Source organism: Aegilops tauschii, chromosome 3 (assembly GCF_002575655.3).
Source record: "Aegilops tauschii subsp. strangulata cultivar AL8/78 chromosome 3, Aet v6.0, whole genome shotgun sequence".
NCBI classification, from domain to species: domain Eukaryota; kingdom Viridiplantae; phylum Streptophyta; class Magnoliopsida; order Poales; family Poaceae; genus Aegilops; species Aegilops tauschii.
In genome coordinates this window covers 493,473,118-493,500,099 of record NC_053037.3, presented here as the reverse complement: position 1 = coordinate 493,500,099, position 26,982 = coordinate 493,473,118, and the positions used below count along the sequence as shown (strand labels likewise).

General features: G+C 47.4%; 1 protein-coding gene and 1 long non-coding RNA gene across 2 annotated transcripts; both read right to left on the bottom strand.

The window, feature by feature from the left end:
- Positions 1-4,403: 4,403 nt before the first annotated feature.
- On the bottom strand, positions 4,404-5,865 carry LOC120976169 (uncharacterized). The gene is made up of 3 exons (XR_012205428.1): positions 5,692-5,865; positions 5,343-5,568; positions 4,404-4,984 (listed from the first exon to the last, which is right to left on the bottom strand). It is a non-coding gene; the product is annotated as an uncharacterized lncRNA (long non-coding RNA).
- Positions 5,866-6,483: 618 nt separating this feature from the next.
- On the bottom strand, positions 6,484-9,221 carry LOC109741515 (actin-7). Its single transcript, XM_020300610.4, has 4 exons — positions 8,939-9,221; positions 8,203-8,274; positions 7,083-8,090; positions 6,484-6,990 (listed from the first exon to the last, which is right to left on the bottom strand). Exons 2-4 carry the CDS (start codon positions 8,257-8,259, stop codon positions 6,925-6,927), a joined length of 1,131 nt encoding a protein of 376 aa, XP_020156199.1. The 5' UTR covers positions 8,260-8,274; positions 8,939-9,221; the 3' UTR covers positions 6,484-6,924.
- Positions 9,222-26,982: the final 17,761 nt, after the last annotated feature.

Below are 26,982 nucleotides of genomic sequence, written 5' to 3'. Positions count from 1 at the left end.
GGTGTCGGGTCGGGGTCGGGGTGCCGTGTCGGTGTCGGGGTCGGGGTGTCGGGTCAGGCTCGGGGTCGGGGTCTCGGGGTCGGGGTGTCGGGTCGGGGTGCCGGGTCGGGGTGTCGGGTCGGGGTGTCGGGTCGGGGTGCCGTCTCGGGGTCGGGGTGTCGGGTCGGGGTGCCGGGTCGGGGTCGGGGTGTCGGGGTCGGGGTTGGGGTCGGGGTGTCGGGGTCGGGGTCTAGGGGTCGGGGTGTCGTGTCGGGGTGCCGGGTCGGGGTCGGGGTGCCGTGTCGGGTTGGGTTTTTTTCCTCTTTTTTCCTTTTCTTCTTCTTCCTATTCTTCCTCTTCTTCTTTTTTCTTCTCCTCCTCCTCTTCTTCTTCTTCCTTTCCTTTTTCCTCTTCTTCTTCTCCTCCTCTCCTCTTTTTTCTTCTTCTTCTTCCTCTTCTTCTTTTTTCTTCTCTTCCTCCTCTTCTTCTTCTTCCTTTCCTTTTTCCTCTTCTTCTTCTCCTCCTCTCCTCTTTTTTCTTCTTCTTCTTCCTCTTCTTCTTTTTTCTTCTCCTCCTCCTCTTCTTCTTCTTCCTTTCCTTTTTCCTCTTCTTCTTCTCCTCCTCCTCTCCTCTTTTTTCTTCTTCTTCTTCTTCTTTCCTCAAACTAAACTAAACCTAAAACTAAAACTAAACCTAAAACTACAACTAAAACTAAATCTAAACTAAAACTAAAACTAAAAAGGAAAAAAACAGAAAAAACAGAAAAAAACAGAAAAAACAGAAAAAAGGGGGGCTCACCTGGGGGTGGAGGAGGGCGGTGAAGGAGGGGGGCGGGGCGGTGGAGGAGGCGGCCTGGGGCGGCGGGGGGCCGGGCCCTGGCGGTGGGGCGCGGGGCGGCGGGGGGCCGGGGCGGGGGGGGGGGGGGCGACGGGGCGGTGGGGCCGACGGGGCCCCGGGGCGGCGGCGAGCCGGGGCGGCGGGGGCGACGGGGCGGCGGGGGGCCGGGCCCGGGCGGTGGGGCGCGGGGCGGCGGGGGGCCGGGGCGGGGGGGGGGGGCGACGGGGCGGTGGGGGCGACGGGGCCCCGGGGCGGCGGCGAGCCGGGGCGGCGGGGGCGACGGGGGGGGGGGGGGCGGCGGGGTAGGAGGAGAGAAACGGCGAGGGAGAGAAGAAGTGAGTAACGGGCGGGGGGTACGGGCCGTTAGGTAGTGAGCTCTTTGCCGTCCGCCCCTCTTTGCCGTCCGCTTTTTTGCCTCTTTGCTGTCTGCTAGCGGACGGCAAAGAGGTGGCCTGTTAAGTTTTTCCCAAACGGGCGGGGGGTGGGGGCCACCTCACTCTTTGCCGTCCGCCAGCGGACGGCAAAGATTCTTTGCCGTCTGCTGGCAGACGACAAAGAGCTGGCAGATGGCAAAGAGCTTCTTTGCCGTCTGCCCTTTCTTTGCCGTCTGCTTTTGGGTAGCTGATGGCAAAGAGCTTCTTTGCCGTCAGCTAGCAGACGACAAAGAGCTGGCAGATGGCAAATTAGCTGATTCCAGTAGTGCCCCCTGGTAGGCCTCCAGTGCCCATCTTTGGCTATATGGTGTCTTCTACCCTGGAAAAAATCATAAGCAACCTTGCGGGACGAAACACCGCCGCCACGAGGCGGAACCTTGGCGGTACCAATCTAGAGCTCCGGCAGAGCTGTTCTGCCGGGGAAACTTCCCTCCGGGAGGGGGAAATCATCACCATCGTCATCACCAACGATCCTCTCATCGGGAGGGGGTCAATCTCCATCAACATCTTCACCAGCACCATCTCCTCTAAAACCCTAGTTCATCTCTTGTATCCAATCTTTGTCCCAAAGCCTCAGATTGGTACATATGGGTTGCTAGTAGTGTTGATTACTCTTTGTAGTTGATGCTAGTTGGTTTGTCCGGTGGAAGATCATATGTTCAGATCCATTATGCATATTAATACCCCTTTGATTATGAACATGAATATGCTTTGTGAGTAGTTACGTTTGTTCCTGAGGACATGGGAGAAGTCTTGCTATAAGTAGTCATGTGAATTTGGTATTCGTTCGATATTTTGATGAGATGTATGTTGTCTTTCCTCTAGTGGTGTTATGTGAACGTCGACTACATGACACTTCACCATTCTTTGGGCCTAGAGGAAGGCATTGGGAAGTAATAAGTAGATGATGGGTTGCTAGAGTGACATAAGCTTAAACCCTAGTTTATGCGTTGCTTCGTAAGGGGCTGATTTGGATCCATATGTTTCATGCTATGGTTAGGTTTACCTTAATACTTCTTTTATAGTTGCAGATGTTTGCAATAGGGGTTAATCATAAGTGGGATGCTTGTCCAAGAAAGGACAGCACCCAAGCACCGGTCCACCCACATATCAAATTATCAAAGTACCGAACGCGAATCATATGAACGTGATGAAAACTAGCTTGACGATAATTCCCACGTGTCCTCGGGAGCGTTTTCCTTCATATAAGAAATTGTCCAAGCTTGTCCTTTGCTACAAAAAGGATTGGGCCACCTTGCTGCACTTTATTTACACTTGTTACTTGTTACTCGTTACAAATTACCTTATCACAAAACTATCTGTTACCGATAATTTCAGTGCTTGCAGAGAATACCTTGCTGAAAACTGCTTATCATTTCCTTCTGCTCCTCGTTGGGTTCGACACTCTTACTTATCGAAAGGACTACGATAGATCCCCTATACTTGTGGGTCATCAGGCACGCGGTGGCATTTCCATCGTAATAAGTGGGAGAAGTTGGCCCATATTTGAAAGGGGGTAAGTGGCATCTCGGGAATCAACAAAATCGTTGATTCCAGCTTCTAGGCGTGCCCGGTGCAATTTCGAGAATCGATTCTAGAGAACTGATGTAGAAATCTGACTGTTTGTTTGTGAATCCAATTTTGACTGGGTTAGAATCCGGGAATCACTATCTTTAAACAAAGGCCACCTAACAAGGTGCACATGTTGCAACGGGTCTGAAACAAAGCAATATATCTGGCACGCATTGAAAGTGTTGTCATGTACCACCATGAGCCATCTATCAAAAATATCATTAGAAACACTTGGATTTGATTTTGACTAGTTAATTGATCATGCGTTGCAACGGGGGCATGCATTTTTTAGTGGTCTGACACCAATTATGTGTAACATATATATACACACATAGGATTATTCCATAGGATTCGCATGTAATGAGGCGGCATTATGTGTGGGGAGATCATGATGGTGTTTGACGGAGAAGTGACTGGTGACAACCACAGCGAAGAATCCTCCTCTCCAGGGGAATGTATCCGGCGCACCCGCACTTGTGGTGCTACCGGAGCACAGGATGCCATAGAATATTTTTAAAAATCTAAAAAAATCCTAGCATGTTAACACAACATCAGTGTATCATGTCACAAAATTTCGTATAAAAATTTGAAATATTTTTTGAGATAAAAAAAAAATTTGACATCAGTGTGATAATGGGCCAAATCTAAAGCCCAAGTTATGTTATGTACTATCCAGTGTTGAATTTGTCATTTTTGTTTTTTAAGTTATGTTTCGAATTTTGACTCGAAATTTTGTGACAACCTACATTGATGTTGTGTGAGTATGCTAAATTTTTTTCAGATTTTTTTAAACATTTTAAAAGCACAATGTGAGTTCGATGCACCGGTAGCACGATAAGCTCCGGTGCATCAGATATTTTCCCTCCTCTCCAGACCCGCCTACGAATAGCCACCCTAGAAGATGAACATAGGTGGCGGTGGCTCAGTGTTGAAGAAAAATCCCGAAAAATCACATTGAGGGTTTCAGGGCGAAGGAAAAATATATGCCAAAGGGCGTTGAGAGGCGATGCATGTGGGCCCCATGGGCCCTCCCCATGCGGCTAGGGGATGGCTGCGTGGGCCCCATAGGTGCCCCGAGCTACATCTTCTCGCTCCGTGACCCTTTTCTCTCAAAAACATTTTCTATGTATTTCATAGTTTATTTGGCTCTTTTTCTGCATAGAAAACAAAGACTTACAAAGTTTGTTGAAAACAACATCAATCTGGATTAGTTTCGATTCAAATTGTGCAAGTTTGAGGAGAAATACATAGCAAAAATGTTTGAAAGTACCAGCCAACAACTTGAACTGGGGTAAACAAACCCCATGTCTTCACCGAGCAATCCAGTTCCAATTTCTTCACCATACTTTACTTTGTGCAACTTGTGTCCTTTGAAGAAATTGACTCCTCCCATATCTGAAAACTTTACTGTTCCGCTGCCTAGCTCCATGCTTAGCTCTGTACTATCTTTCAGTTGCTTTGATTGCATGCTACTTAAGTTTACTCTTGTTTAGCTTTAGCATTTCTTCAGTGCTACTTCAGAATTCTTTTAGGCTGCTTTCTGTTAGTTTAGTTAACTATGTTTTCTTAGAAGAATAGTTCTTTCAAATAAATTGTTAAAATAAGCTTCATTCAGTGCTACTTCAGAATTTCTTTAGACCGCCTGATCCCCTTTGGTCGCTATACTTGATCTTACAAGGAGTAATGCGCCAAACCAGCGATATCGCCGGCGCAAAGTTTCGGCCGGTCCAACCTGAGCCGCTCGATCTGGACGCGCGGGACCGTCAGATCTGTCCCGCATCCCCTTTCGTCATCCTCCGCACAGGGAAAAAAAGCGAGCGCCGCCGCCGCTCGCGGGATCCCGCACGCTAGCCCCCGCTGCCCTCCTTTGGACCCTCGTTGCTTCTGCTCGCCGCCGGTGCTCGCAGCCTAGCCGCCGCTGGCGAAGCAAGACGCCACCCGCCTTCACCGCCACCGGCGAAGCAAAAAATGCCGGTTCCAGCAAAATCGAACGACGGTTGGAGCAATTTTTAGGCTGGTTCCAGCAAAAATCGAAACAAAAATAAAAGGGGGTGGTAGCAAAAACTCCTGATGCTTCGAGCAAGGCTCTGGTAGTAGCAAAATGGCAACTCCTGTAGTAGCAAAAAATCCGAGACGGTTGCAGCAAAAAGAAAGCTCGCCGCCTGGTGGATGTAACAAAAATTATCTTCGATTCCAGCAAAATCAAAAAATGATTGTAGCAAAAATTGTCTTCGTTTCCAGCAAAATCAAAGCATGGTTGTAGCAAAATTGACTGGAAAAACAGGCTATGTCATGGAGATGGATGTAGCAAAAAATCACAAAACAAACAATAGTAACAAAACCCAAAACGGTTGTAGCAAAGTGGTTCGCTGGTTCCAGCAAAAAATCATCATGGTAGCAGATTTGAGGTGAGTGGGTGGTAGCAAAAACATGGGTCGGTTCCCGCAAAAAAAGAATATGGTTCCAGCAAAAATTCAAGCTTGTTCCAGCAAACCAGAAAATCAGTAGTAGCAAACTTACAAATTTGCGGTGGTTCCAGCAAAACCAAACGCCTGTGGTAGCAAAAATGATTACTGGTTCCAGCATCAACGGATGCCGGTTGCAGCTTTCCAGTCGGCCGATTCCAGCAACGAGGTGTGCCGTTTCCTGCATCGCTGCCCCAGCCGGCACCGATCTCCGCCATCGCACACCATGGTAACGCAGCGGGTGCACGAGCTTGCATCACGGTTGTCCTGCCCTTTGCACGCTGCTCCAATATAAACGGCAAGAAAAGAAACATCAATCTTGTGCTTGAGCCCAACCTCATGGGATCCATGGCGGACTGCACATGGCATGAGAGAAAAAAGCAAAAAAGCACGGACGAGCTCACCCCTCTCATGGATCTATGGAGGAAAAATGTTGCGCGAAGCAGAGAAGGCAACAAAAACGAGCTCAATTTCATGGGGATTAGGTGTGGATTTTGGAGATAACACAGGAAGGAGGAGAGATTGAGAACTTAGGGACTGAAGGGCGAGCAGGACGAGGATGCCTCGTGTGGTCTCCAAAAAGAGCGAGGGGATAAGATGAAAATGGTGGGGTTAGAGATAAGTTCTGTGGTTGGTGGGCTGGGCTGCCCAGCGACGCGAGCGAGGGGACCGGCCGAACGCTTGGCCGGTTGACCGGCTCTAAACGTTTCCCTATCAAATAGGCGGGGTTCAGTAGCCGGGTAGACACGCACACCCTGAAACACGCCTATCAGGGGATGCGCTGTCGCGACGAGACCGAACTGCCGAGTAGACCAGTCGGGACCCAACAGAGAAGTAGACAAAAAGGAGGGTGATCATGCGGCGTTCAACAAGTGAAAATGCCCAACGCCACCCCACCAATGCAGAAAGCGCATACGCAACGGCCACGTAAAAGACGTTGCACGAGCACCCCCCTGCGGCCACGTCCCACAAGTCATGAACCTCTGAAGCGGATACAAGGAGAAGGGAGCGCAACGACTCGATCGGACAATGCAAGGGGTGTGCGAGGCTGCATATAGCCCCAGGAGACAGGTACTCCAGCATCCTTTAGATGAGTAATTGCCATTGTCAGGCTTGCTAGAATCGTAACAAACCAACTACTCCATGTTTTATGTTTTTTTACCACAACATACGTACTCCATATAAAAGACAACTGATAACAAACGCAAACTTCCCTCAATAATTCAAAATGTACAAATGCTGAAGTACCAACAAAATAAGCTTCCTTCTACATACGAGAAAAGACCAGGTAGTTCGACAAGAAACCACCGCTACAAAAGGTACAAGAATCAACACCCACGCCGGGGTGGTGCAAACAAACGACACTCTGTTTCAGGTCTCCAGCACACGCATGAGCTGAATTGCCGAAACCAAAATAAATGTCCCAGACTACATGCTTCAGTGAACCCACTGAAACTGACCTGACGTCCTACAGAATTGTTCGAAACCATCAATCGACCTTACCTTTCAAATTTGTTCCATGACCAAAACACTTTCAGTGAACCACAACGCCGTGGAAACCATGACACATTCAAGCATATGCGATTTGGACCTCAAGCAACTGAATGACAGGTACAGGTTGGCAAGCCACGGACTGATCAGAAGCACTTCATGTGGACGATCGACGGGCCAGCTTCATCGTACTCCGCCTTGGAGATCCACATCTGCGACACAAACACGGGCACGCCATTAGTCTCTTCGCAGGGTGAAACGAGCAGTAACAGAGCATCAGTAGTATGTAGGGAAAAAATGGTACCTGCTGGAAGGTACTGAGAGAGGCAAGAATGGAGCCGCCGATCCAGACACTGTACTTCCTCTCCGGCGGGGCGACGACCTTCACCCTCATGCTGCTGGGCGCGAGCGCGGTGATCTCCTTGTTCATGCGGTCGGCGATCCCAGGGAACATGGTGGAACCCCCACTGAGCACAACATTGCCGTACAGATCCTTCCTGATATCGACATCGCACTTCATGATGGAGTTGTACGTGGCCTCGTGGATGCCGGCGGCCTCCATGCCGATCATGGACGGCTGGAAGAGCACCTCGGGGCACCTGAACCGCTCCGCCCCGATGGTGATCACCTGGCCGTCCGGCAGCTCGTAGTTCTTCTCGACGGCGGAGCTGGTCCTGGCCGTCTCCAGCTCCTGCTCGTAGTCGAGGGCGACGTAGGCGAGCTTCTCCTTGATGTCCCTGACGATTTCCCGCTCGGCGGTGGTGGTGAAGGAGTAGCCCCTCTCCGTCATGATCTTCATGAGGCCGTCGGTGAGGTCGCGGCCGGCGAGGTCGAGCCGGATGATGGCGTGCGGGAGCGTGAAGCCCTCGTAGATGGGGACGGTGTGGCTGACGCCGTCGCCCGAGTCCATGACGATGCCGGTGGTCCGGCCGCTGGCGTAGAGGGAGAGCACGGCCTGGATGGCCACGTACATGGCGGGGCAGTTGAAGGTCTCGAACATGATCTGAGTCATCTTCTCCCGGTTGGCCTTGGGGTTCATGGGCGCCTCCGTGAGCAGCACCGGGTGCTCCTCCGGCGCCACCCGGAGCTCGTTGTAGAAGGTGTGGTGCCAGATCTTCTCCATGTCGTCCCAGTTGCCCACCACGCCGTGCTCGATCGGGTACTTGAGCGTCAGGATGCCTCGCTTGGACTGCGCCTCGTCGCCCACGTACGCGTCCTTCTGGCCCATCCCCACCATCACCCCCGTGTGCCGCGGCCTGCCCACGATGCTGGGGAACACGGCCCTCGGCGCGTCGTCGCCGGCGAACCCCGCCTGCAGTTTGGCACGAATGGATGGATGGATGATCAGTTCGCGCTGAAATGTAACAACAGGCAAACAACATGCTAACTGAATTTGGGATTGACACCATGACAGGGTAACTGACCTTGACCATTCCGGTGCCATTGTCGCACACAATGGGCTGGACATCCTCTTCAGCCATTTCTCAAGCGGTTTTCTGCGATAGAAGAATCTTATTTTTCAGTCTGTTTCTTCAAATTTCGATCGGTAATAAAAGATCAACGGCGCTTGGGGCATGGTTGAGCATCACAAGAATATTTGCTCACATATATACAGATGGATACAAGACAAACGCGTGATAACAAACGGATAATTTGCCGGTCATCACGCAGGATTTCTCGAGGTATTACATGGTATGATTAGCGGGGGATTTGACTCTTAATCAGCTACAATCACGGTAAAAGTACCACACACATATATCAAGAGATTGATCCAGTCTTTCGCAAATCACGTGTTTAATTTGGAAAGATTCTACCAGTTCACGATTCACTGGTCACCCCGAGCCCGAAGCGGTCAACAGAGAAGATACTGCAGCCCGTGGCCAGCGGTCACCAGGGAACTCGTGTATCATCGACCTGACCAGCAACGGATGTTGCGCAAGCTAGCAGCTAAAGATCCTACCAATCGGATGATCAAGCACCATGGAAGACCATGCCAAGGATCGCGTCGTACCAACTACCAACCACCCAACAACCCCCATGCCAGCGCGAAAACCACCGGAAAAACTACGAGCCGACACCTCGCGCGGCGATCTATCAGAACGATCCATCGGAGCGACGGGCCAAATCGATTCAGAAAGCAGGAGGAAGAGGAAAGCATACCTCGGGCGGGCTCGTTGACGAACCGGGGAGCTCGGAGTGACGCGAGCAGCGTGAGAGCGAGGCGGGGGCAAATGGGAGAGGAGACGAAGCAACACGAAAGGTGGATGGGGAGCAGTTTTATATGCTGTGCGGGCCGCCCGCCTGCTCCGCTTGGACTGCCTCGCTCTCGGTAGGGTAGCTCGCGTGTCCGCTGCGTTCTTGGCCGCGCTTGACGCCACCATCCATGTCACGGCACGGCACGGGCATTGAAGCGGAACGGCGACCGGGACAACATCGTGCTCCTGGCCGACCTGGTCCGGGTCAGTGGGGAAACGCAGTGTGCGTCCGATGGTGTCTCCACTGCGCGGGCGGCTGCAGCGCGGAACTTTCGGTGTGTGATCCGGCACGTCCACGTCGGATGTCGTGGCTGGTGGGGACGCCGGCGGCTGACGTGGCCTTTGTACTTGCGTGCGGTGGAGCCTAACCTTTTTTTTCTTCTGTTACTAGCAAAAGAGCCCGTGCGTTGCAACGGGAGAGAAAACATAACACACGCTCTTAACTCAACAACCATCACTCAAGACCACAATAGGTCCATCTCCTTTATTTTTGTGAGGCATCATATTTGTGTTGCCGCTTATCCTCCTTCTCACCCTCGCCGGCGATGGCCTCGGTGTTCACACAAAACAACAAAAACGTGTGTTGAATATGGTTAATCCTAAGGCTCTCTCTCCTCCCTCCCTCCCCCCCCTCTCTCTCTCTCTCTCTCTCTCGCTCGTTTTCTCTCACTCTCGCGATGAGAAATTTGTTATTTTTCCCTGCGACATTTTTCAGAGGTATGCATGTGTAGTTATCGATGTTTTCTTTTCCGGGGTGTTTATTTGCAATCCTGGATCGCTGCTGGTATAAAAAAAGAATCTTGCGCTATAAATTATAAGTTTGCTTCCATAAAAATATTTAAAAAATATTTAACAGGTAAAATTAACATCATATTTAGATTCCACACATTTTTCTAATAAAATTTCATATATAATATGTTAAAATCGAAGTTACGGTTTAAAAGATACAGATAATTTAGAAAATAATTTGGTTTGACTCAAATATATTCCAAAATAATATTTAAAAATACTTAACAGGTAAAAATAATCTCATATTCATATTCTACATATTTTTTAATCAAATTTCATATATAACATGTTCAAATCGGAGTTACGGTTTAAAAGATATGGATGATTTTAAAAAGCATTTGTTTGACTTAAATATGATCCGCGGATGAATTACCTAAAACATCAGAGGGGTTTCGAAAAATGTAAAATAACGGTTCGGGTGTGACTTAAATCCGGACGGCGGGTTGATTTCAAGAAAAGACAGGGACTTTTGTGTAAAATACGAAAATAACGATTCGTTTGAACTTAAAACAGGACTGCGGGTTGAATTCTCTGAAATAGAGGGACTTTTCTAAAAAATGCCATGACGGACGAAAGAAACCCAATTTGCTTTATTATTAGGTAAAGATTATAAGGGCATCTCCAACAATAACCCGTAAATTTCCTCTCGCGTCTGTCCGCGGACAGGGGGGCCAGTCCGCGGACACGGATGCCGGAGGACGCCATCCAACCGTAGCCGCATACATCCGGCCTTCCTCAATTTTTTTTGAGCCGCATGATCAAATAGCCGCATACGAAGGGTATAAACGTTCAAATAGCCGCATGCAGCAGTAGTTCAAATTTAAAAAAGTTCAAATATTACATCCCAACATTATTTCCCCTTTAACCGCCCACCGATACTCAATCAGATCTTCCTTCAGTTGCTCACGAGTTGGTCGATGCCGAAATTGTTGATGCATTTGAATAAACTCTTCAAATATGGTCGGACTCTGGTCTGGAAGTTGGATAGGATCACCCATGTTCTCAAGTTCTAGAGCCGCCGCAACATCGTCACCCTCATCCTCGACAATCATGTTGTGCATGATCACGCAACATGTCTCCGAATCCCATTGTCTAGTAGGGCCATGAACAACTGCAAAACAGGCCAGCAGAACTCCAAATGCCCTCTCAACATCCTTTCTAACCGCTTCTTGTCTTTGGACAAAGTGAGCCTTTTTCTGGCCAATTGGGTTAGAGATGGTGCTTGTTGGGGATCGTTGCAGAAATTAAAATTTTTCTACGCATCACCAAGAACAATCTATGGAGTCTTCTAGCAACGAGAGGGAAAAGAGTGCATCTACATACCCTTGTAGATCGCGAGCGGAAGCGTTCAAGTGAACGGGGTTGATGGAGTCGTACTCGTCGTGATCCAAATCACCGATGACTGAGCGCCGAACGGACGGCACCTTCGCGTTAAACACACGTACGGTTGGGGAAGACGTCTCCTTCTTCTTGATCCAGCAAGGGGGAGGGAGAGGTTGATGGAGATCCAGCAGCACGACGGCGTGGTGGTGGAAGCAGCGGGGATCTCGGCAGGGCTTCGCCAAGCTCAGCGAGAAGGAGAGGTGTCACGGGAGGGAGAGGGAGGCGCCAGGGGCTTGGGTGCGGCTGCCCTCCCTCCCCCCTCTTTATATAGGGCCCCTGGGGGGGCGCCGGCCCTAGGAGATCCAATCTCCAAGGGGGGCGGCGGCCAAGGGGGTGGCTTGCCCCCCAAGCCAAGTGGGGCGCCCCCACCCCTAGGGTTTCCATCCCTAGGCGCAGGGGGAGGCCCAAGGGGGGCGCACCAGCCCACCAGGGGCTGGTTCCCCTCCCACTTCAGCCCATGGGGCCCTCCGGGATAGGTGGCCCCACCCGGTGGACCCCCCGGGACCCTTCCGGTGGTCCCGGTACAATACCGGTGACCCCCGAAACTTTCCCGGTGGCCGAAACTGGACTTTCTATATACAATTCTTCACCTCCGGATCATTCCGGAACTCCTCGTGACGTTCGGGATCTCATCCGGGACTCCGAACGACTTTCGGATTTCCGCATACTAATATCTCTACAACCCTAGCGTCACCGAACCTTAAGTGTGTAGACCCTACGGGTTCGGGAGACATGCAGACATGACCGAGACGACTCTCCGGTCAATAACCAACAGCGGGATCTGGATACCCATGTTGGCTCCCATATGTTCCACGATGATCTCATCGGATGAACCACGATGTCGAGGATTCAATCAATCCCGTATACAATTCCCTTTGTCAATCGGTACGTTACTTGCCCGAGATTCGATCGTCGGTATCCCAATACCTTGTTCAATCTCGTTACCGGCAAGTCACTTTACTCGTACCGTAATGCATGATCCTGTGACCAAACACTTGGTCACATTGAGCTCATTATGATGATGCATTACTGAGTGGGCCCAGAGATACCTCTCCGTCATACGGAGTGACAAATCCCAGTCTCGATTCGTGCCAACCCAACAGACACTTTCGGAGATACCCGTAGTGCACCTTTATAGCCACCCAGTTACATTGTGACGTTTGGCACACCCAAAGCACTCCTATGGTATCCGGGAGTTGCACAATCTCTTGGTCTAAGGAAATGATACTTGACATTTGGAAAATCTCTAGCAAACGAACTACATGATCTTGTGCTATGCTTAGGATTGGGTCTTGTCCATCACATCATTCTCCTAATGATGTGATCCCGTTATCAATGACATCCAATGTCCATAGTCAGGAAACCATGACTATCTGTTGATCAACGAGCTAGTCAACTAGAGGCTCACTAGGGACATGTTGTGGTCTATGTATTCACACATGTATTACGATTTCCGGATAACACAATTATAGCATGAACAATAGACAATTATCATGAACAAGGAAATATAATAATAACCATTTTATTATTGCCTCTAGGGCATATTTCCAACAGTCTCCCACTTGCACTAGAGTCAATAATCTAGTTACATTGTGATGAATCGAACACCCATAGAGTTTTGGTGTTGATCATGTTTTGCTCTAGGGAGAGGTTTAGTCAACGGATCTGCTACATTCAGGTCCGTATGTACTTTACAAATATCTATGTCTCCATTTTGAACATTTTCACGAATGGAGTTGAAGCGACGCTTGATATGCCTGGTCTTCCTGTGAAACCTGGGCTCCTTGGCAAGGGCAATAGCTCCAGTGTTGTCACAGAACAGAGTCATCGGGCCCGACGCATTGGGAATAACTCCTAGGTCGGTAATGAACTCCTTCACCCAGATTGCTTCTTGTGCTGCCTCTGAGGCCGCCATGTATTCCGCTTCACATGTAGATCCCGCCATAAAACTTTGCTTGCAACTGCACCAGCTTACTGCCCCACCATTCAAAATATACACGTATCCGGTTTGTGACTTAGAGTCATCCAGATCTGTGTCGAAGCTAGCATCGACGTAACCCTTTACGACGAGCTCTTCGTCACCTCCATAAACGAGAAACATATCCTTAGTCCTCTTCAGGTACTTCAGGATATTCTTGACCGCTGTCCAGTGTTCCATGCCGGGATTACTTTGGTACCTTCCTACATAACTTACGGCAAGGTTTACATCAGGTCTGGTACACAACATGGCATACATAATAGACCCTATGGCCGAGGCATAGGGGACGACACTCATCTGTTCTCTATCTTCTGCCGTGGTCGGGCATTGAGCCGTGCTCAATTGCACACCTTGCAATACAGGCAAGAACCCCTTCTTGGACTGATCCATATTGAACTTCTTCAATATCTTGTCAAGGTACGTACTTTGTGAAAGACCAATGAGGCGTCTTGATCTATCTCTATAGATCTTGATGCCTAATATATAAGCAGCTTCTCCAAGGTCCTTCATTGAAAAACACTTGTTCAAGTAGGCCTTTATGCTTCCCAAGAATTCTATATCATTTCCCATCAACAGTATGTCATCCACATATAATATGAGAAATGCTACAGAGCTCCCACTCACTTTCTTGTAAACACAGGCTTCTCCATAAGTCTGTGTAAACCCAAACGCTTTGATCATCTCATCAAATCGAATGTTCCAACTCCGAGATGCTTGCACCAGCCCATAGATGGAGCGCTGGAGCTTGCATACCTTGTTAGCATTCTTAGGATCGACAAAACCTTCCGGCTGCATCATATACAATTCTTCCTTAAGAAAGCCGTTAAGGAATGCCGTTTTGACGTCCATTTGCCATATCTCATAATCATAGTATGCGGCAATTGCTAACATGATTCGGACGGACTTCAGCTTCGCTACGGGTGAGAAAGTCTCATCGTAGTCAACCCCTTGAACTTGTCGATAACCCTTAGCGACAAGTCGAGCTTTATAGATGGTAACATTACCGTCCGCGTCCGTCTTCTTCTTAAAGATCCATTTGTTTTCTATCGCTCGCCGATCATCGGGCAAGTCTGTCAAAGTCCACACTTTGTTTTCATACATGGATCCTATCTCAGATTGCATGGCTTCAAGCCATTTGTTGGAATCTGGGCCCGCCATTGCTTCTTCATAGTTCGAAGGTTCACCGTTGTCTAACAACATGATTTCCAGGACAGGGTTGCCATACCACTCTGGTGTGGAACGTGTCCTCGTGGACCTACAAAGTTCAGTAGTAACTTGATCCAAAGTACCTTGATCATCATCATTAGCTTCCTCTCTAGTCAGTGCACGCACCACAGGAACATCTTCCTGAGCTGCGCTACTTTCCGGTTCAAGAGGTAGTACTTCATCAAGTTCCACTTTCCTCCCACTTACTTCTTTCGAGAGAAACTCTTTCTCCAGAAAGGACCCGTTCTTGGCAACAAAGATCTTGCCTTCGGATCTGAGGTAGAAGGTATACCCAATGGTTTCCTTAGGGTATCCTATGAAGACGCATTTTTCCGACTTGGGTTCGAGCTTTTCAGGTTGAAGTTTCTTGACATAAGCATCGCATCCCCAAACTTTTAGAAACGACAGCTTAGGTTTCTTCCCAAACCATAATTCATACGGTGTCGTCTCAACGGATTTCGACGGAGCCCTATTTAAAGTGAATGCGGCAGTCTCTAAAGCATAGCCCCAAAATGAGAGCGGTAGATCGGTAAGAGACATCATAGATCGCACCATATCCAATAGAGTGCGATTACGACGTTCGGACACACCATTTCGCTGAGGTGTTCCAGGCGGCGTGAGTTGTGAAACTATTCCACATTTCCTTAAGTGTGTGCCAAATTCGTGACTCAAATATTCCCCTCCATGATCTGATCGTAAGAACTTTATTTTCCTGTCACGTTGATTCTCAACCTCACTCTGAAATTCCTTGAACTTTTCAAAGGTCTCAGACTTGTGTTTCATTAGGTAGACATACCCATATCTACTCAAGTCATCAGTGAGAGTGAGAACATAACGATAGCCACCGCGAGCCTCAACACTCATTGGACCGCACACATCAGTATGTATGATTTCCAATAAGTTGGTTGCTCGCTCCATTGTTTCGGAGAACGGAGTCTTGGTCATCTTACCCATGAGGCATGGTTCGCACGTGTCAAATGATTCGTAATCAAGAGACTCAAAAAGTCCATCTGCATGGAGCTTCTTCATGCATTTGACACCAACGTGACCAAGACGGCAGTGCCACAAGTATGTGGGACTATCATTATCAACCTTACATCTTTTAGTATTCACACTATGAATATGTGTAACACTACGTTCGAGATTCATTAAGAATAAACCATTAACCAACGGGGCATGACCATAAAACATATCTCTCATATAAATAGAACAACCATTATTCTCGGATTTAAATGAGTAGCCATCTCGAATTAAACGAGATCCTGATACAATGTTCATGCTCAAAGCTGGCACTAAATAACAATTATTGAGGTTTAAAACTAATCCCGTAGGTAAATGTAGAGGTAGCGTGCCGACGGCGATCACATCGACCATGGAACCATTCCCGACGCGCATCGTCACCTCGTCCTTTGCCAGTCTCCGTTTATTCCGCAGCTCCTGCTTTGAGTTACAAATATGAGCAACCGCACCGGTATCAAATACCCAGGAGCTACTACGAGTGCTGGTAAGGTACACATCAATAACATGTATATCACATATACCTTTGGTGTTGCCGGCCTTCTTGTCCGCCAAGTACTTGGGGCAGTTCCGCTTCCAGTTACCACTTCCCTTGCAATAAAAGCACTCAGTCTCAGGCTTGGGTCCATTCTTTGGCTTCTTCCCGGCAACTGGCTTACCGGGCGCGGCAACTCCCTTGCCGTCCTTCTTGAAGTTCTTCTTACCCTTGCCTTTCTTGAACTTAGTGGTTTTATTCACCATCAACACTTGATGTTCCTTTTTGATCTCCACCTCCGCTGATTTCAGCATTGAATATACCTTAGGAATGGTCTTTTCCATCCCCTGCATATTGAAGTTCATCACAAAGCTCTTGTAGCTCGGTGGAAGCGACTAAAGGATTCTGTCAATGACCGCGTCATCCGGGAGATTAACTCCCAGCTGAGTCAAGCGGTTGTGTAACCCAGACATTTTGAGTATGTGCTCACTGACAGAACTATTTTCCTCCATCTTACAACTGAAGAACTTGTCGGAGACTTCATATCTCTTGACCCGGGCATGAGCTTGGAAAACCATTTTCAGCTCTTCGAACATCTCATATGCTCCGTGTTGCTCAAAACGCTTTTGGAGCCCCGGTTCTAAGCTGTAAAGCATGCCGCACTGAACGAGGGAGTAATCATCAGCACGCTGCTGCCAAGCGTTCATAACGTCTTGGTTCTCTGGGATGGGTGCGTCACCTAGCGGTGCTTCTAGGACATAATCTTTCTTGGCAGCTATGAGGATGATCCTCAGGTTCCGGACCCAGTCCGTATAGTTGCTGCCATCATCTTTCAGCTTGGTTTTCTCTAGGAACGCATTGAAGTTGAGGGCAACATTAGCGTGGGCCATTTGATCTACAAGACATATTGTAAAGATTTTAGACTAAGTTCATGATAATTAAGTTCATCTAATCAAATTATTCAATGAACTCCCACTCAGATAGACATCCCTCTAGTCATCTAAGTGAAACATGATCCGAGTCAACTAGGCCGTGTCCGATCATCACGTGAGACGGACTAGTCAACATCGGTGAACATCTTCATGTTGATCGTATCTTCTATACGACTCATGCTCGACCTTTCGGTCTTCCGTGTTCCGAGGCCATGCCTGTACATGCTAGGCTCGTCAAGTCAACCTAAGTGTATTGCGTGTGTAAATCTGGCTTACACCCGTTGTATTCGAACGTTAGAATCTATCACACCCGATCATCACGTGGTGCTTCGAAACAACGAACCTTCGCAATGGTGCACAGTTAGGGGGAACACTTTCTTGAAATTATTGCAAGGGATCATCTTATTTAAGCTACCGTCGTTCTAAGCAAATAAGATGTAAAACATGATAAACATCACATGCAATCAAATAGTGACATGATATGGCCAGTATCATATTGCTCCTTTGATCTCCATCTTCGGGGCGCCATGATCATCTTCGTCACCGGCATGACACCATGATCTCCATCATCGTGTCTTCATGAAGTTGTCACGCCAACGATTACTTCTACTTCTATGGCTAACGTGTTTAGCAATAAAGTAAAGTAATTTACATGGCGTTATTCAATGACACGCAGGTCATACAAAAAATAAAGACAACTCCTATGGCTCCTGCCGGTTGTCAAACTCATCGACATGCAAGTCGTGATTCCTATTACAAGAACATGATCAATCTCATACATCACATATATCATTCATCACATCCTTTTGGCCATATCACATCACACAGCATATGCTGCAAAAACAAGTTAGACGTCCTCTAATTGTTGTTGCAAGTTTTTACGTGGCTGCTATAGGTTTCTTAGCAAGAACGTTTCTTACCTATGCCAAAACCACAACGTGATATGCCAATTTCTATTTACCCTTCATAAGGACCCTTTTCATCGAATTCGATCCGACTAAAGTGGGAGAGACAGACACCCGCTAGCCACCTTATGCAACTAGTGCATGTCAGTCGGTGGAACCTGTCTCACGTAAGCGTACGTGTAAGGTCGGTCCGGGCCGCTTCATCCCATGATGCCGCCGAAACAAGATAAGACTAGTAGTGGCAAGAAAATTGACAACATCTACGCCCACAACAAGTTTGTGTTCTACTCGTGCATAGAAACTACGCATAGACCTAGCACATGATGCCACTGTTGGGGATCGTTGCAGAAATTAAAATTTTTCTACGCATCACCAAGAACAATCTATGGAGTCTTCTAGCAACGAGAGGGAAAAGAGTGCATCTACATACCCTTGTAGATCGCGAGCGGAAGCGTTCAAGTGAACGGGGTTGATGGAGTCGTACTTGTCGTGATCCAAATCACCGATGACCGAGCGCCGAACGGACGGCACCTCCGCGTTCAACACACGTACGGTTGGGGAAGACGTCTCCTTCTTCTTGATCCAGCAAGGGGGAGGGAGAGGTTGATGGAGATCCAGCAGCACGACGGCGTGATGGTGGAAGCAGCGGGGATCTCGGCAGGGCTTCGCCAAGCTCAGCGAGAAGGAGAGGTGTCACGGGAGGGAGAGGGAGGCGCCAGGGGCTTGGGTGCGGCTGCCCTCCCTCCCCCCTCTTTATATAGGGCCCCTGGGGGGGGGGGCGCCGGCCCTAGGAGATCCAATCTCCAAGGGGGGGCGGCGGCCAAGGGGGTGGCTTGCCCCCCAAGCCAAGTGGGGCGCCCCCCACCCCTAGGGTTTCCAACCCTAGGTGCAGGGGGAGGCCCAAGGGGAGCGCACCAGCCCACCAGGGGCTGGTTCCCCTCCCACTTCAGCCCATGGGGCCCTCCGGGATAGGTGGCCCCACCCGGTGGACCCCCGGGACCCTTCCGGTGGTCCCGGTACAATACCGGTGACCCCCGAAACTTTCCCGGTGGCCGAAACTGGACTTTCTATATACAATTCTTCACCTCCGGACCATCCCGGAACTCCTCGTGACGTTCGGGATCTCATCCGGGACTACGAACGACTTTCGGATTTCCGCATACTAATATCTCTACAACCCTAGCATCACCGAACCTTAAGTGTGTAGACCCTACGGGTTCGGGAGACATGCAGACATGACCGAGACGACTCTCCGGTCAATAACCAACAGCGGGATCTGGATACCCATGTTGGCTCCCACATGTTCCACGATGATCTCATCGGATGAACCACGATGTCGAGGATTCAAACAATCCCGTATACAATTCCCTTTGTCAATCGGCACGTTACTTGCCCGAGATTCGATCGTCGGTATCCCAATACCTTGTTCAATCTCGTTACCGGCAAGTCACTTTACTCGTACCGTAATGCATGATCCCGTGACCAAACACTTGGTCACATTGAGCTCATTATGATGATGCATTACCGAGTGGGCCCAGAGATACCTCTCCGTCATACGGAGTGACAAATCCCAGTCTCGATTCGTGCCAACCCAACAGACACTTTCGGAGATACCCGTAGTGCACCTTTATAGCCACCCAGTTACGTTGTGACGTTTGGCACACCCAAAGCACTCCTATGGTATCCGGGAGTTGCACAATCTCATGGTCTAAGGAAATGATACTTGACATTTGGAAAAGCTCTAGCAAACGAACAACACGATCTTGTGCTATGCTTAGGATTGGGTCTTGTCCATCACATCATTCTCCTAATGATGTGATCCCGTTATCAATGACATCCAATGTCCATAGTCAGGAAACCATGACTATCTGTTGATCAACGAGCTAGTCAACTAGAGGCTCACTAGGGACATGTTGTGGTCTATGTATTCACACATGTATTACGATTTCCGGATAACACAATTATAGCATGAACAATAGACAATTATCATGAACAAGGAAATATAATAATAACCATTTTATTATTGCCTCTAGGGCATATTTCCAACAGTGCTGTCAAAGGTAGCCCGCGGAGGATAGGTACCGTCAACCAGGTAGTAGCTCATATTGTACTCATGTCCATTGGCAATATAGTGGCAAGGAGGAGCTTTTCCTTCAGTCGGCCTTGCAAACAACGGTGATCACTGCAGCACATTGATATCCTTATGAGACCCTGGCATGCTGATAACCCACAAGTATAGGGGATCATTTGTAGCCTTTTTCGATAAATAAGAGTGTCAAACCCAACGAGGAGCTAAAGGGAGAACAAATATTCTGTGACGCCCGGATAATTAAGCTACAGTAATCTCATGCTCATGCTGCCAGGTCATCACTCTTACTATTGCTAATCCTCATCTGATCCAAGGCATAAGTCGAATTCAAATTCAAATTAAAGTCCAATTTCAAATTTGGCAAACATGCAAATAAAAATGTTCAAGGTGTGGCAAATATTCCCCGGATATTTTTCATGTTGGAACCAACCTCTTTTGAATTCCTAAAATGCCCCTGGAATTAATTTTTGGTCCAGCAGCAATTAAATTGGCCTTTTCAATTTCTAAAAATGGTTAGACAACTTCTTTTGACCCCATACTTTTTGTTCCATCTCAATATATTATGCTAGATTTATGTGTCAAGTTTTGTTCATAACAAAACTCATTTGGTACAAAAACAAAATGCAAAAGGAAAAGAGAAAATGGAAAACAGAAAAGTAACGGAGGAGGGCCTAAGCTACTGGGCTTGTTAGCCCACCTAACTAAAGACCGGTCCATCCTCACCGAACCCTCCTCTCCCCTGTTCATGCGACCAGGTCACTACACGGGCTTGGTCGCCCCGGACCACCTCGCCGATGCCGACGCCGGGAGGGGATAAGGGCGCCACGCCCCTGTTGGGGAACGTAGTAATTTCAAAAAAAAATTCCTACGCACACGCAAGATCATGGTGATGCATAGCAACGAGAGGGGAGAGTGTTGTCCACGTACCCTCGTAGACCGACAGCGGAAGCGTTATCACAACGCGGTTGATGTAGTCGTACGTCTTCACGATCTGACCGATCAAGTACCGAACATACGGCACCTCCAAGTTCTACACACGTTCAGCTCGATGACGTCCCTCGAACTCCGATCCAGCCGAGTGTTGAGGGAGAGTTTCGTCAGCACGACGGCGTGGTGACGATGATGATGTTCCACCGACGCAGGGCTTCGCCTAAGCTCCACGACGGTATTATCGAGGTGTAATCTGGTGGAGGGGGGCACCGCACACGGCTAAAATATCGTATATCAAGTGTGTATAGAGGTGCCCCCCTGCCCCCGTATATAAAGGAGCAAGGGGGAGGCCGGCTGCCTATGGGCGCGCCAAGGAGAGGGGGGGAGTCCTCCTCCTAGTAGGAGTAGGACTCCCCTTTCCTAGTCCTACTAGGAAAAGAAGGGGGGAAGGAAAGAGAGGGAGAGGGAGAGGGAAAGGGGGCTGCGCCCCCCTCTCCTAGTCCAACTAGGACTCCTCCTGGGAGGGGGCGCACCACCTCCTGGCTGCTGCCCTCTCTCTCCCCTCAAGGCCCACTAAGGCCCAATACTTCCCCGGGGGGTTCCGGTAACCCTCCGGCACTCCGGTTTAATCCGAAACTTCTCCGGAACACTTCCGGTGTCCGAATATAGTCGTCCAATATATCAATCTTTACGTCTCGACCATTTCGAGACTCCTCGTCATGTCCGTGATCACATCCGGGACTCCGAACAACCTTCGGTACATCAAAACATATAAACTCATAATAAAACTGTCATCGTAACTTTAAGCGTGCGGACCCTTTGGGTTCGAGAACTATGTAGACATGACCGAGACACCTCTCCGGTAAATAACCAATAGCGGGACCTGGATGCCCATATTGGCTCCCACATATTCTACGAAGATCTTTATCGGTCAGACCGCATAACAACATACGTTGTTCCCTTTGTCATCGGTATGTTACTTGCCCGAGATTCGATCGTCGGTATCTCGATACCTAGTTCAATCTCGTTACCGGCAAGTCTCTTTACTCGTTCCGTAATACATCATCCCGCAACTAACTCATTAGTCACAATGCTTGCAAGGCTTATAGTGATGTGCATTACCGAGTGGGCCCAGAGATACCTCTCCGACAATCGGAGTGACAAATCCTAATCTCGATATACGCCAACCCAACAAGTACCTTTGGAGACACCTGTAGAGCACCTTTATAATCACCCAGTTACGTTGTGACGTTTGGTAGCACACAAAGTGTTCCTCCGGTAAACGGGAGTTGCATAATCTCATAGTCATAGGAACATGTATAAGTCATGAAGAAAGCAATAGCAACATACTAAACGATCGGGTGCTAAGCTAACGTAATGGGTCATGTCAATCACGTCATTCTCCTAATGAGGTGATCCCGTTAATCAAATGACAACTCATGTCTATGGCTAGGAAACATAACCATCTTTGATTAACGAGCTAGTCTAGCAGAGGCATACTAGTGACACTCTGTTTGTCTATGTATTCACACATGTATTATGTTTCCGGTTAATACAATTCTAGCATGAATAATAAACATTTATCATGATATAAGGAAATATATAATACTTTATTATTGCCTCTAGGGCATATTTCCTTCAGTCTCCCACTTGCACTAGAGTCAATAATCTAGATTACATAGTAATGATTCTTACACCCATGGAGTCTTGGTGCTGATCATGTTTTGCTCGTGGAAGAGGCTTAGTCAACGGATCTGCTACATTCAGATCCGTATGTATCTTGCAAATTTCTATGTCTCCCACCTGGACTAAATCCCGGATGGAATTGAAGCGTCTTCTGATGTGCTTGGTTCTCTTGTGAAATCTGGATTCCTTTGCTAAGGCAATTGCACCAGTATTATCACAAAAGATTTTCATTGGTCCCGATGTACTAGGTATGACACCTAGATCGGATATGAACTCCTTCATCCAGACTCCTTCATTCGCTGCTTCCGAAGCAGCTATGTATTCCGCTTCACACGTAGATCCCGCCATGACACTTTGCTTGGAACTGCACCAACTGACAGCTCCACCGTTCAATGTAAATACGTATCCGGTTTGCGATTTCGAATCGTCCGGATCAGTGTCAAAGCTTGCATCAACGTAACCTCTTACGATGAGCTCTTTGTCACCTCCATATACGAGAAACATATCCTTAGTCCTTTTCAGGTATTTCAGGATGTTCTTGACCGCTGTCCAGTGATCCACTCCTGGATTACTTTGGTACCTCCCTGCTAAACTTATAGCTAGGGACACATCAGGTCTGGTACACAGCATTGCATACATGATAGAGCCTATGGCTGAAGCATAGGGAACATCTTTCATCTTCTCTCTATCTTCTGCAGTGGTCGGGCATTGAGTCTTACTCAATCTCACACCTTGTAGTACAGGCAAGAACCCTTTCTTTGCTTGATCCATTTTGAACTTCTTCAAAACTTTGTCAAGGTATGTGCTTTGTGAAAGTCCAATTAAGCGTCTTGATCTATCTCTATAGATCTTAATGCCTAATATATATGCAGCTTCACCGAGGTCTTTCATTGAAAAACTCTTATTCAAGTATCCCTTTATGCTATCCAGAAATTCTATATCATTTCCAATCAGTAATATGTCATCCACATATAATATCAGAAATGCTATCGAGCTCCCACTCACTTTCTTGTAAATACAGGCTTCTCCAAAAGTCTGTATAAAAACAAATGCTTTGATCACACTATCAAAGCATTTATTCCAACTCCGAGAGGCTTGCACCAGTCCATAAATGGATCGCTGGAGCTTGCACACTTTGTTAGCTCCCTTTGGGTCGACAAAACCTTCCGGTTGCACCATATACAACTCTTCTTCCAGAAATCCATTCAGGAACGCAGTTTTGACATCCATTTGCCAAATTTCATAATCATAAAATGCGGCAATTGCTAACATGATTCGGACAGACTTAAGCATCGCTACGGGTCAGAAGGTCTCATCGTAGTCAATTCCTTGAACTTGTCGAAAACCTTTCGCAACAAGTCGAGCTTTATAGATAGTAACATTACCATCAGCGTCAGTCTTCTTCTTGAAGATCCATTTATTTTCAATGGCTTGCCGACCATCGGGCAAGTCAACCAAAGTCCATACTTTGTTCTCATACATGGATCCCATCTCGGATTTCATGGCTTCAAGCCATTTTGCGGAATCTGGGCTCACCATCGCTTCTTCATAGTTCGTAGGTTCGCCATGGTCTAGTAACATGACCTCCAGAACAGGATTACCGTACCACTCTGGTGCGGATCTTGATCTAGTTGACCTACGAAGTTCAGTAATAACTTGATCTGAAGTTTCATGATCATTATCATTAACTTCCTCACTACTTGGTGTAGGTGTCGCAGAAACTGATTTCTGCGACGATCTACTTTCCAATAAGGGAGCAGGTACAGTTACCTCATCAAGTTCTACTTTCCTCCCACTCACATATTTCGAGAGAAACTCCTTCTCTAGAAAGGATCCATTTCTAGCAACAAATATCTTGCCTTCGGATCTGTGATAGAAGGTGTACCCAACGGTCTCCTTTGGGTATCCTATGAAGACACATTTCTCCGATTTAGGCTCGAGCTTATCAGGTTGAAGTTTCTTCACATAAGCATCGCAACCCCAAACTTTAAGATACGACAACTTTGGTTTCTTGCCAAACCATAGTTCAAAAGGCGTCATCTCAACGGATTTCGATGGTGTCCTATTTAGAGTGAATGCAGCTGTCTCTAAAGCATAACCCCAAAACGATAGCGGTAAATCAGTAAGAGACATCATTGTTCGCACCATATCCAATAAAGTACGATTACAACGTTCAGACACACCATTACGCTGTGGTGTTCCGGGTGGCGTGAGTTGCGAAACTATTCCACATTGTTTCAAATGTAGACCAAACTCGTAACTCAAATATTCTCCTCCACGATCAGATCGTAGGAATTTTATTTTCTTGTTACGATGATTTTCAACTTCACTCTGAAATTCTTTGAACTTTTCAAATGTTTCAGACTTATGTTTCATTAAGTAGATATACCCATATCTGCTCAAATCATCTGTGAAGGTGAGAAAATAACGATATCCGCCACGAGCTTCAATATTCATCAGACCACATACATCTGTATGTATGATTTCCAACAAATCTGCTGCTCTCTCCATAGTTCCGAAGAACGGTATTTTGGTCATCTTGCCCATAAGGCACGGTTCGCAAGTACCAAGTGATTCAAAATCAAGTGATTCCAAAATTCCATCAGTATGGAGTTTCTTCATGCGCTTTACACCGATATGACCCAAACGGCAGTGCCACAAATAAGTTGCACTGTCATTATTAACTCTGCATCTTTTGGCTTCAACATTATGAATATGTGTATCACTACTATCGAGATTCATTAAAAATAGACCACTCTTCAAGGGTGCATGACCATAAAAGATATTATTCATATAAATAGAACAACCATTATTCTCTGATTTAAATGAATAACCGTCTCGCATTAAACAAGATCCAGATATAATGTTCATGCTCAACGCTGGCACCAAATAACAATTATTTAGGTCTAAAACTAATCCCGAAGGTAGATGTAGAGGTAGCGTGCCGACGGCGATCACATCGACTTTGGAACCATTTCCCACGCGCATCGTCACCTCGTCCTTAGCCAAACTTCGCTTAATCTGTAGCCCCTGTTTCGAGTTGCAAATATTAGCAACAGAACCAGTATCAAATACCCAGGTGCTACTGCGAGTATTAGTAAGGTACACATCAATAACATGTATATCACATATACCTTTGTTAACCTTGCCATCCTTCTTATCCGCCAAATACTTGGGGCAATTCCGCTTCCAGTGGCCAGTCTGCTTACAGTAGAAGCACTCAGTTTCAGGCTTAGGTCCAGACTTGGATTTCTTCTCCTGAACAGCAACTTGCTTGCTGTTCTTGTTGAAGTTCCCTTTCTTCTTCCCTTTGCCCTTTTTCTTGAAACTAGTGGTTTTACTGACCATCAACACTTGACGCTCCTTTTTGATTTCTACCTCCGCTGCCTTTAGCATTGCGAAGAGCTCGGGAATCGTCTTATCCATCCCTTGCATGTTATAGTTCATCACGAAGCTCTTGTAGCTTGGTGGCAGTGATTGAAGAATTCTGTCAATGACGCAATCATCCGGAAGTTGAACTCCCAGTTGAATCAAGTGATTATTATACCCAGACATTCTGAGTATATGCTCACTGACAGAACTATTCTCTTCCATCTTGCAGCTATAGAACTTATTGGAGACTTCATATCTCTCAATCCGGGCATTTGCTTGAAATATTAACTTCAACTCCTGGAACATCTCATATGCTCCATGACGTTCAAAACGTCGTTGAAGTCCCGGTTCTAAGCCGTAAAGCATGGCACACTGAACTATTGAGTAGTCATCAGCTTTGCTTTGCCAGACGTTCATAACTTCTGGCGTAGCTCTTGCAGGAGGCCTGGCACCTAGCGGTGCTTCCAGGACGTAATTCTTCTGTGCAGCAATGAGGATAATCCTCAAGTTACGGACCCAGTCCGTGTAATTGCTACCATCATCTTTCAACTTAGCTTTCTCAAGGAACGCATTAAAATTCAACGGAACAACAGCACGGGCCATATATCTACAATTAACATAGACAAGCAAGATACTATCAGGTACTAAGTTCATGATAAATTTAAGTTCAATTAATCATATTACTTAAGAACTCCCACTTAGATAGACATCTCTCTAATCATCTAAGTGATTACGTGATCCAAAGCAACTAAACCATGTCCGATTAACACGTGAGATGGAGTAGTTTCAATGGTGAACATCACTATGTTGATCATATCTACTATATGATTCACGCTCGACCTTTCAGTCTCTGTGTTCCGAGGCCATATCTGTACATATGCTAGGCTCGTCAAGTTTAACCTGAGTATTCCGCGTGTGCAACTGTTTTGCACCCGTTGTATTTGAACGTAGAGCCTATCACACCCGATTAACACGTGGTGTCTCAGCACGAAGAACTTTTGCAACGGTGCATACTCAGGGAGAACACTTTTATCTTGAAATTTTAGTGAGAGATCATCTTATAATGCTACCGTCAATCAAAGCAAGATAAGATGCATAAAGGATTAACATCACATGCAATCAATATAAGTGATATGATATGGCCATCATCATCTTGTGCTTGTGATCTCCATCTCCGAAGCACCGTG

Excerpts from the sequence above, each read along its gene's own strand:
- LOC109741515 (XM_020300610.4), bottom strand. The coding sequence starts at position 8,259 with ATGGCTGAAGAGGATGTCCAGCCCATTGTGTGCGACAATGGCACCGGA. Across the intron at positions 8,091-8,202 it reads ATGGCACCGGAATGGTCAAG|GCGGGGTTCGCCGGCGACGA; the intron begins GTCAGTTACCCT and ends GCCAAACTGCAG. Across the intron at positions 6,991-7,082 it reads CTCTCAGTACCTTCCAGCAG|ATGTGGATCTCCAAGGCGGA; the intron begins GTACCATTTTTT and ends TTTGTGTCGCAG.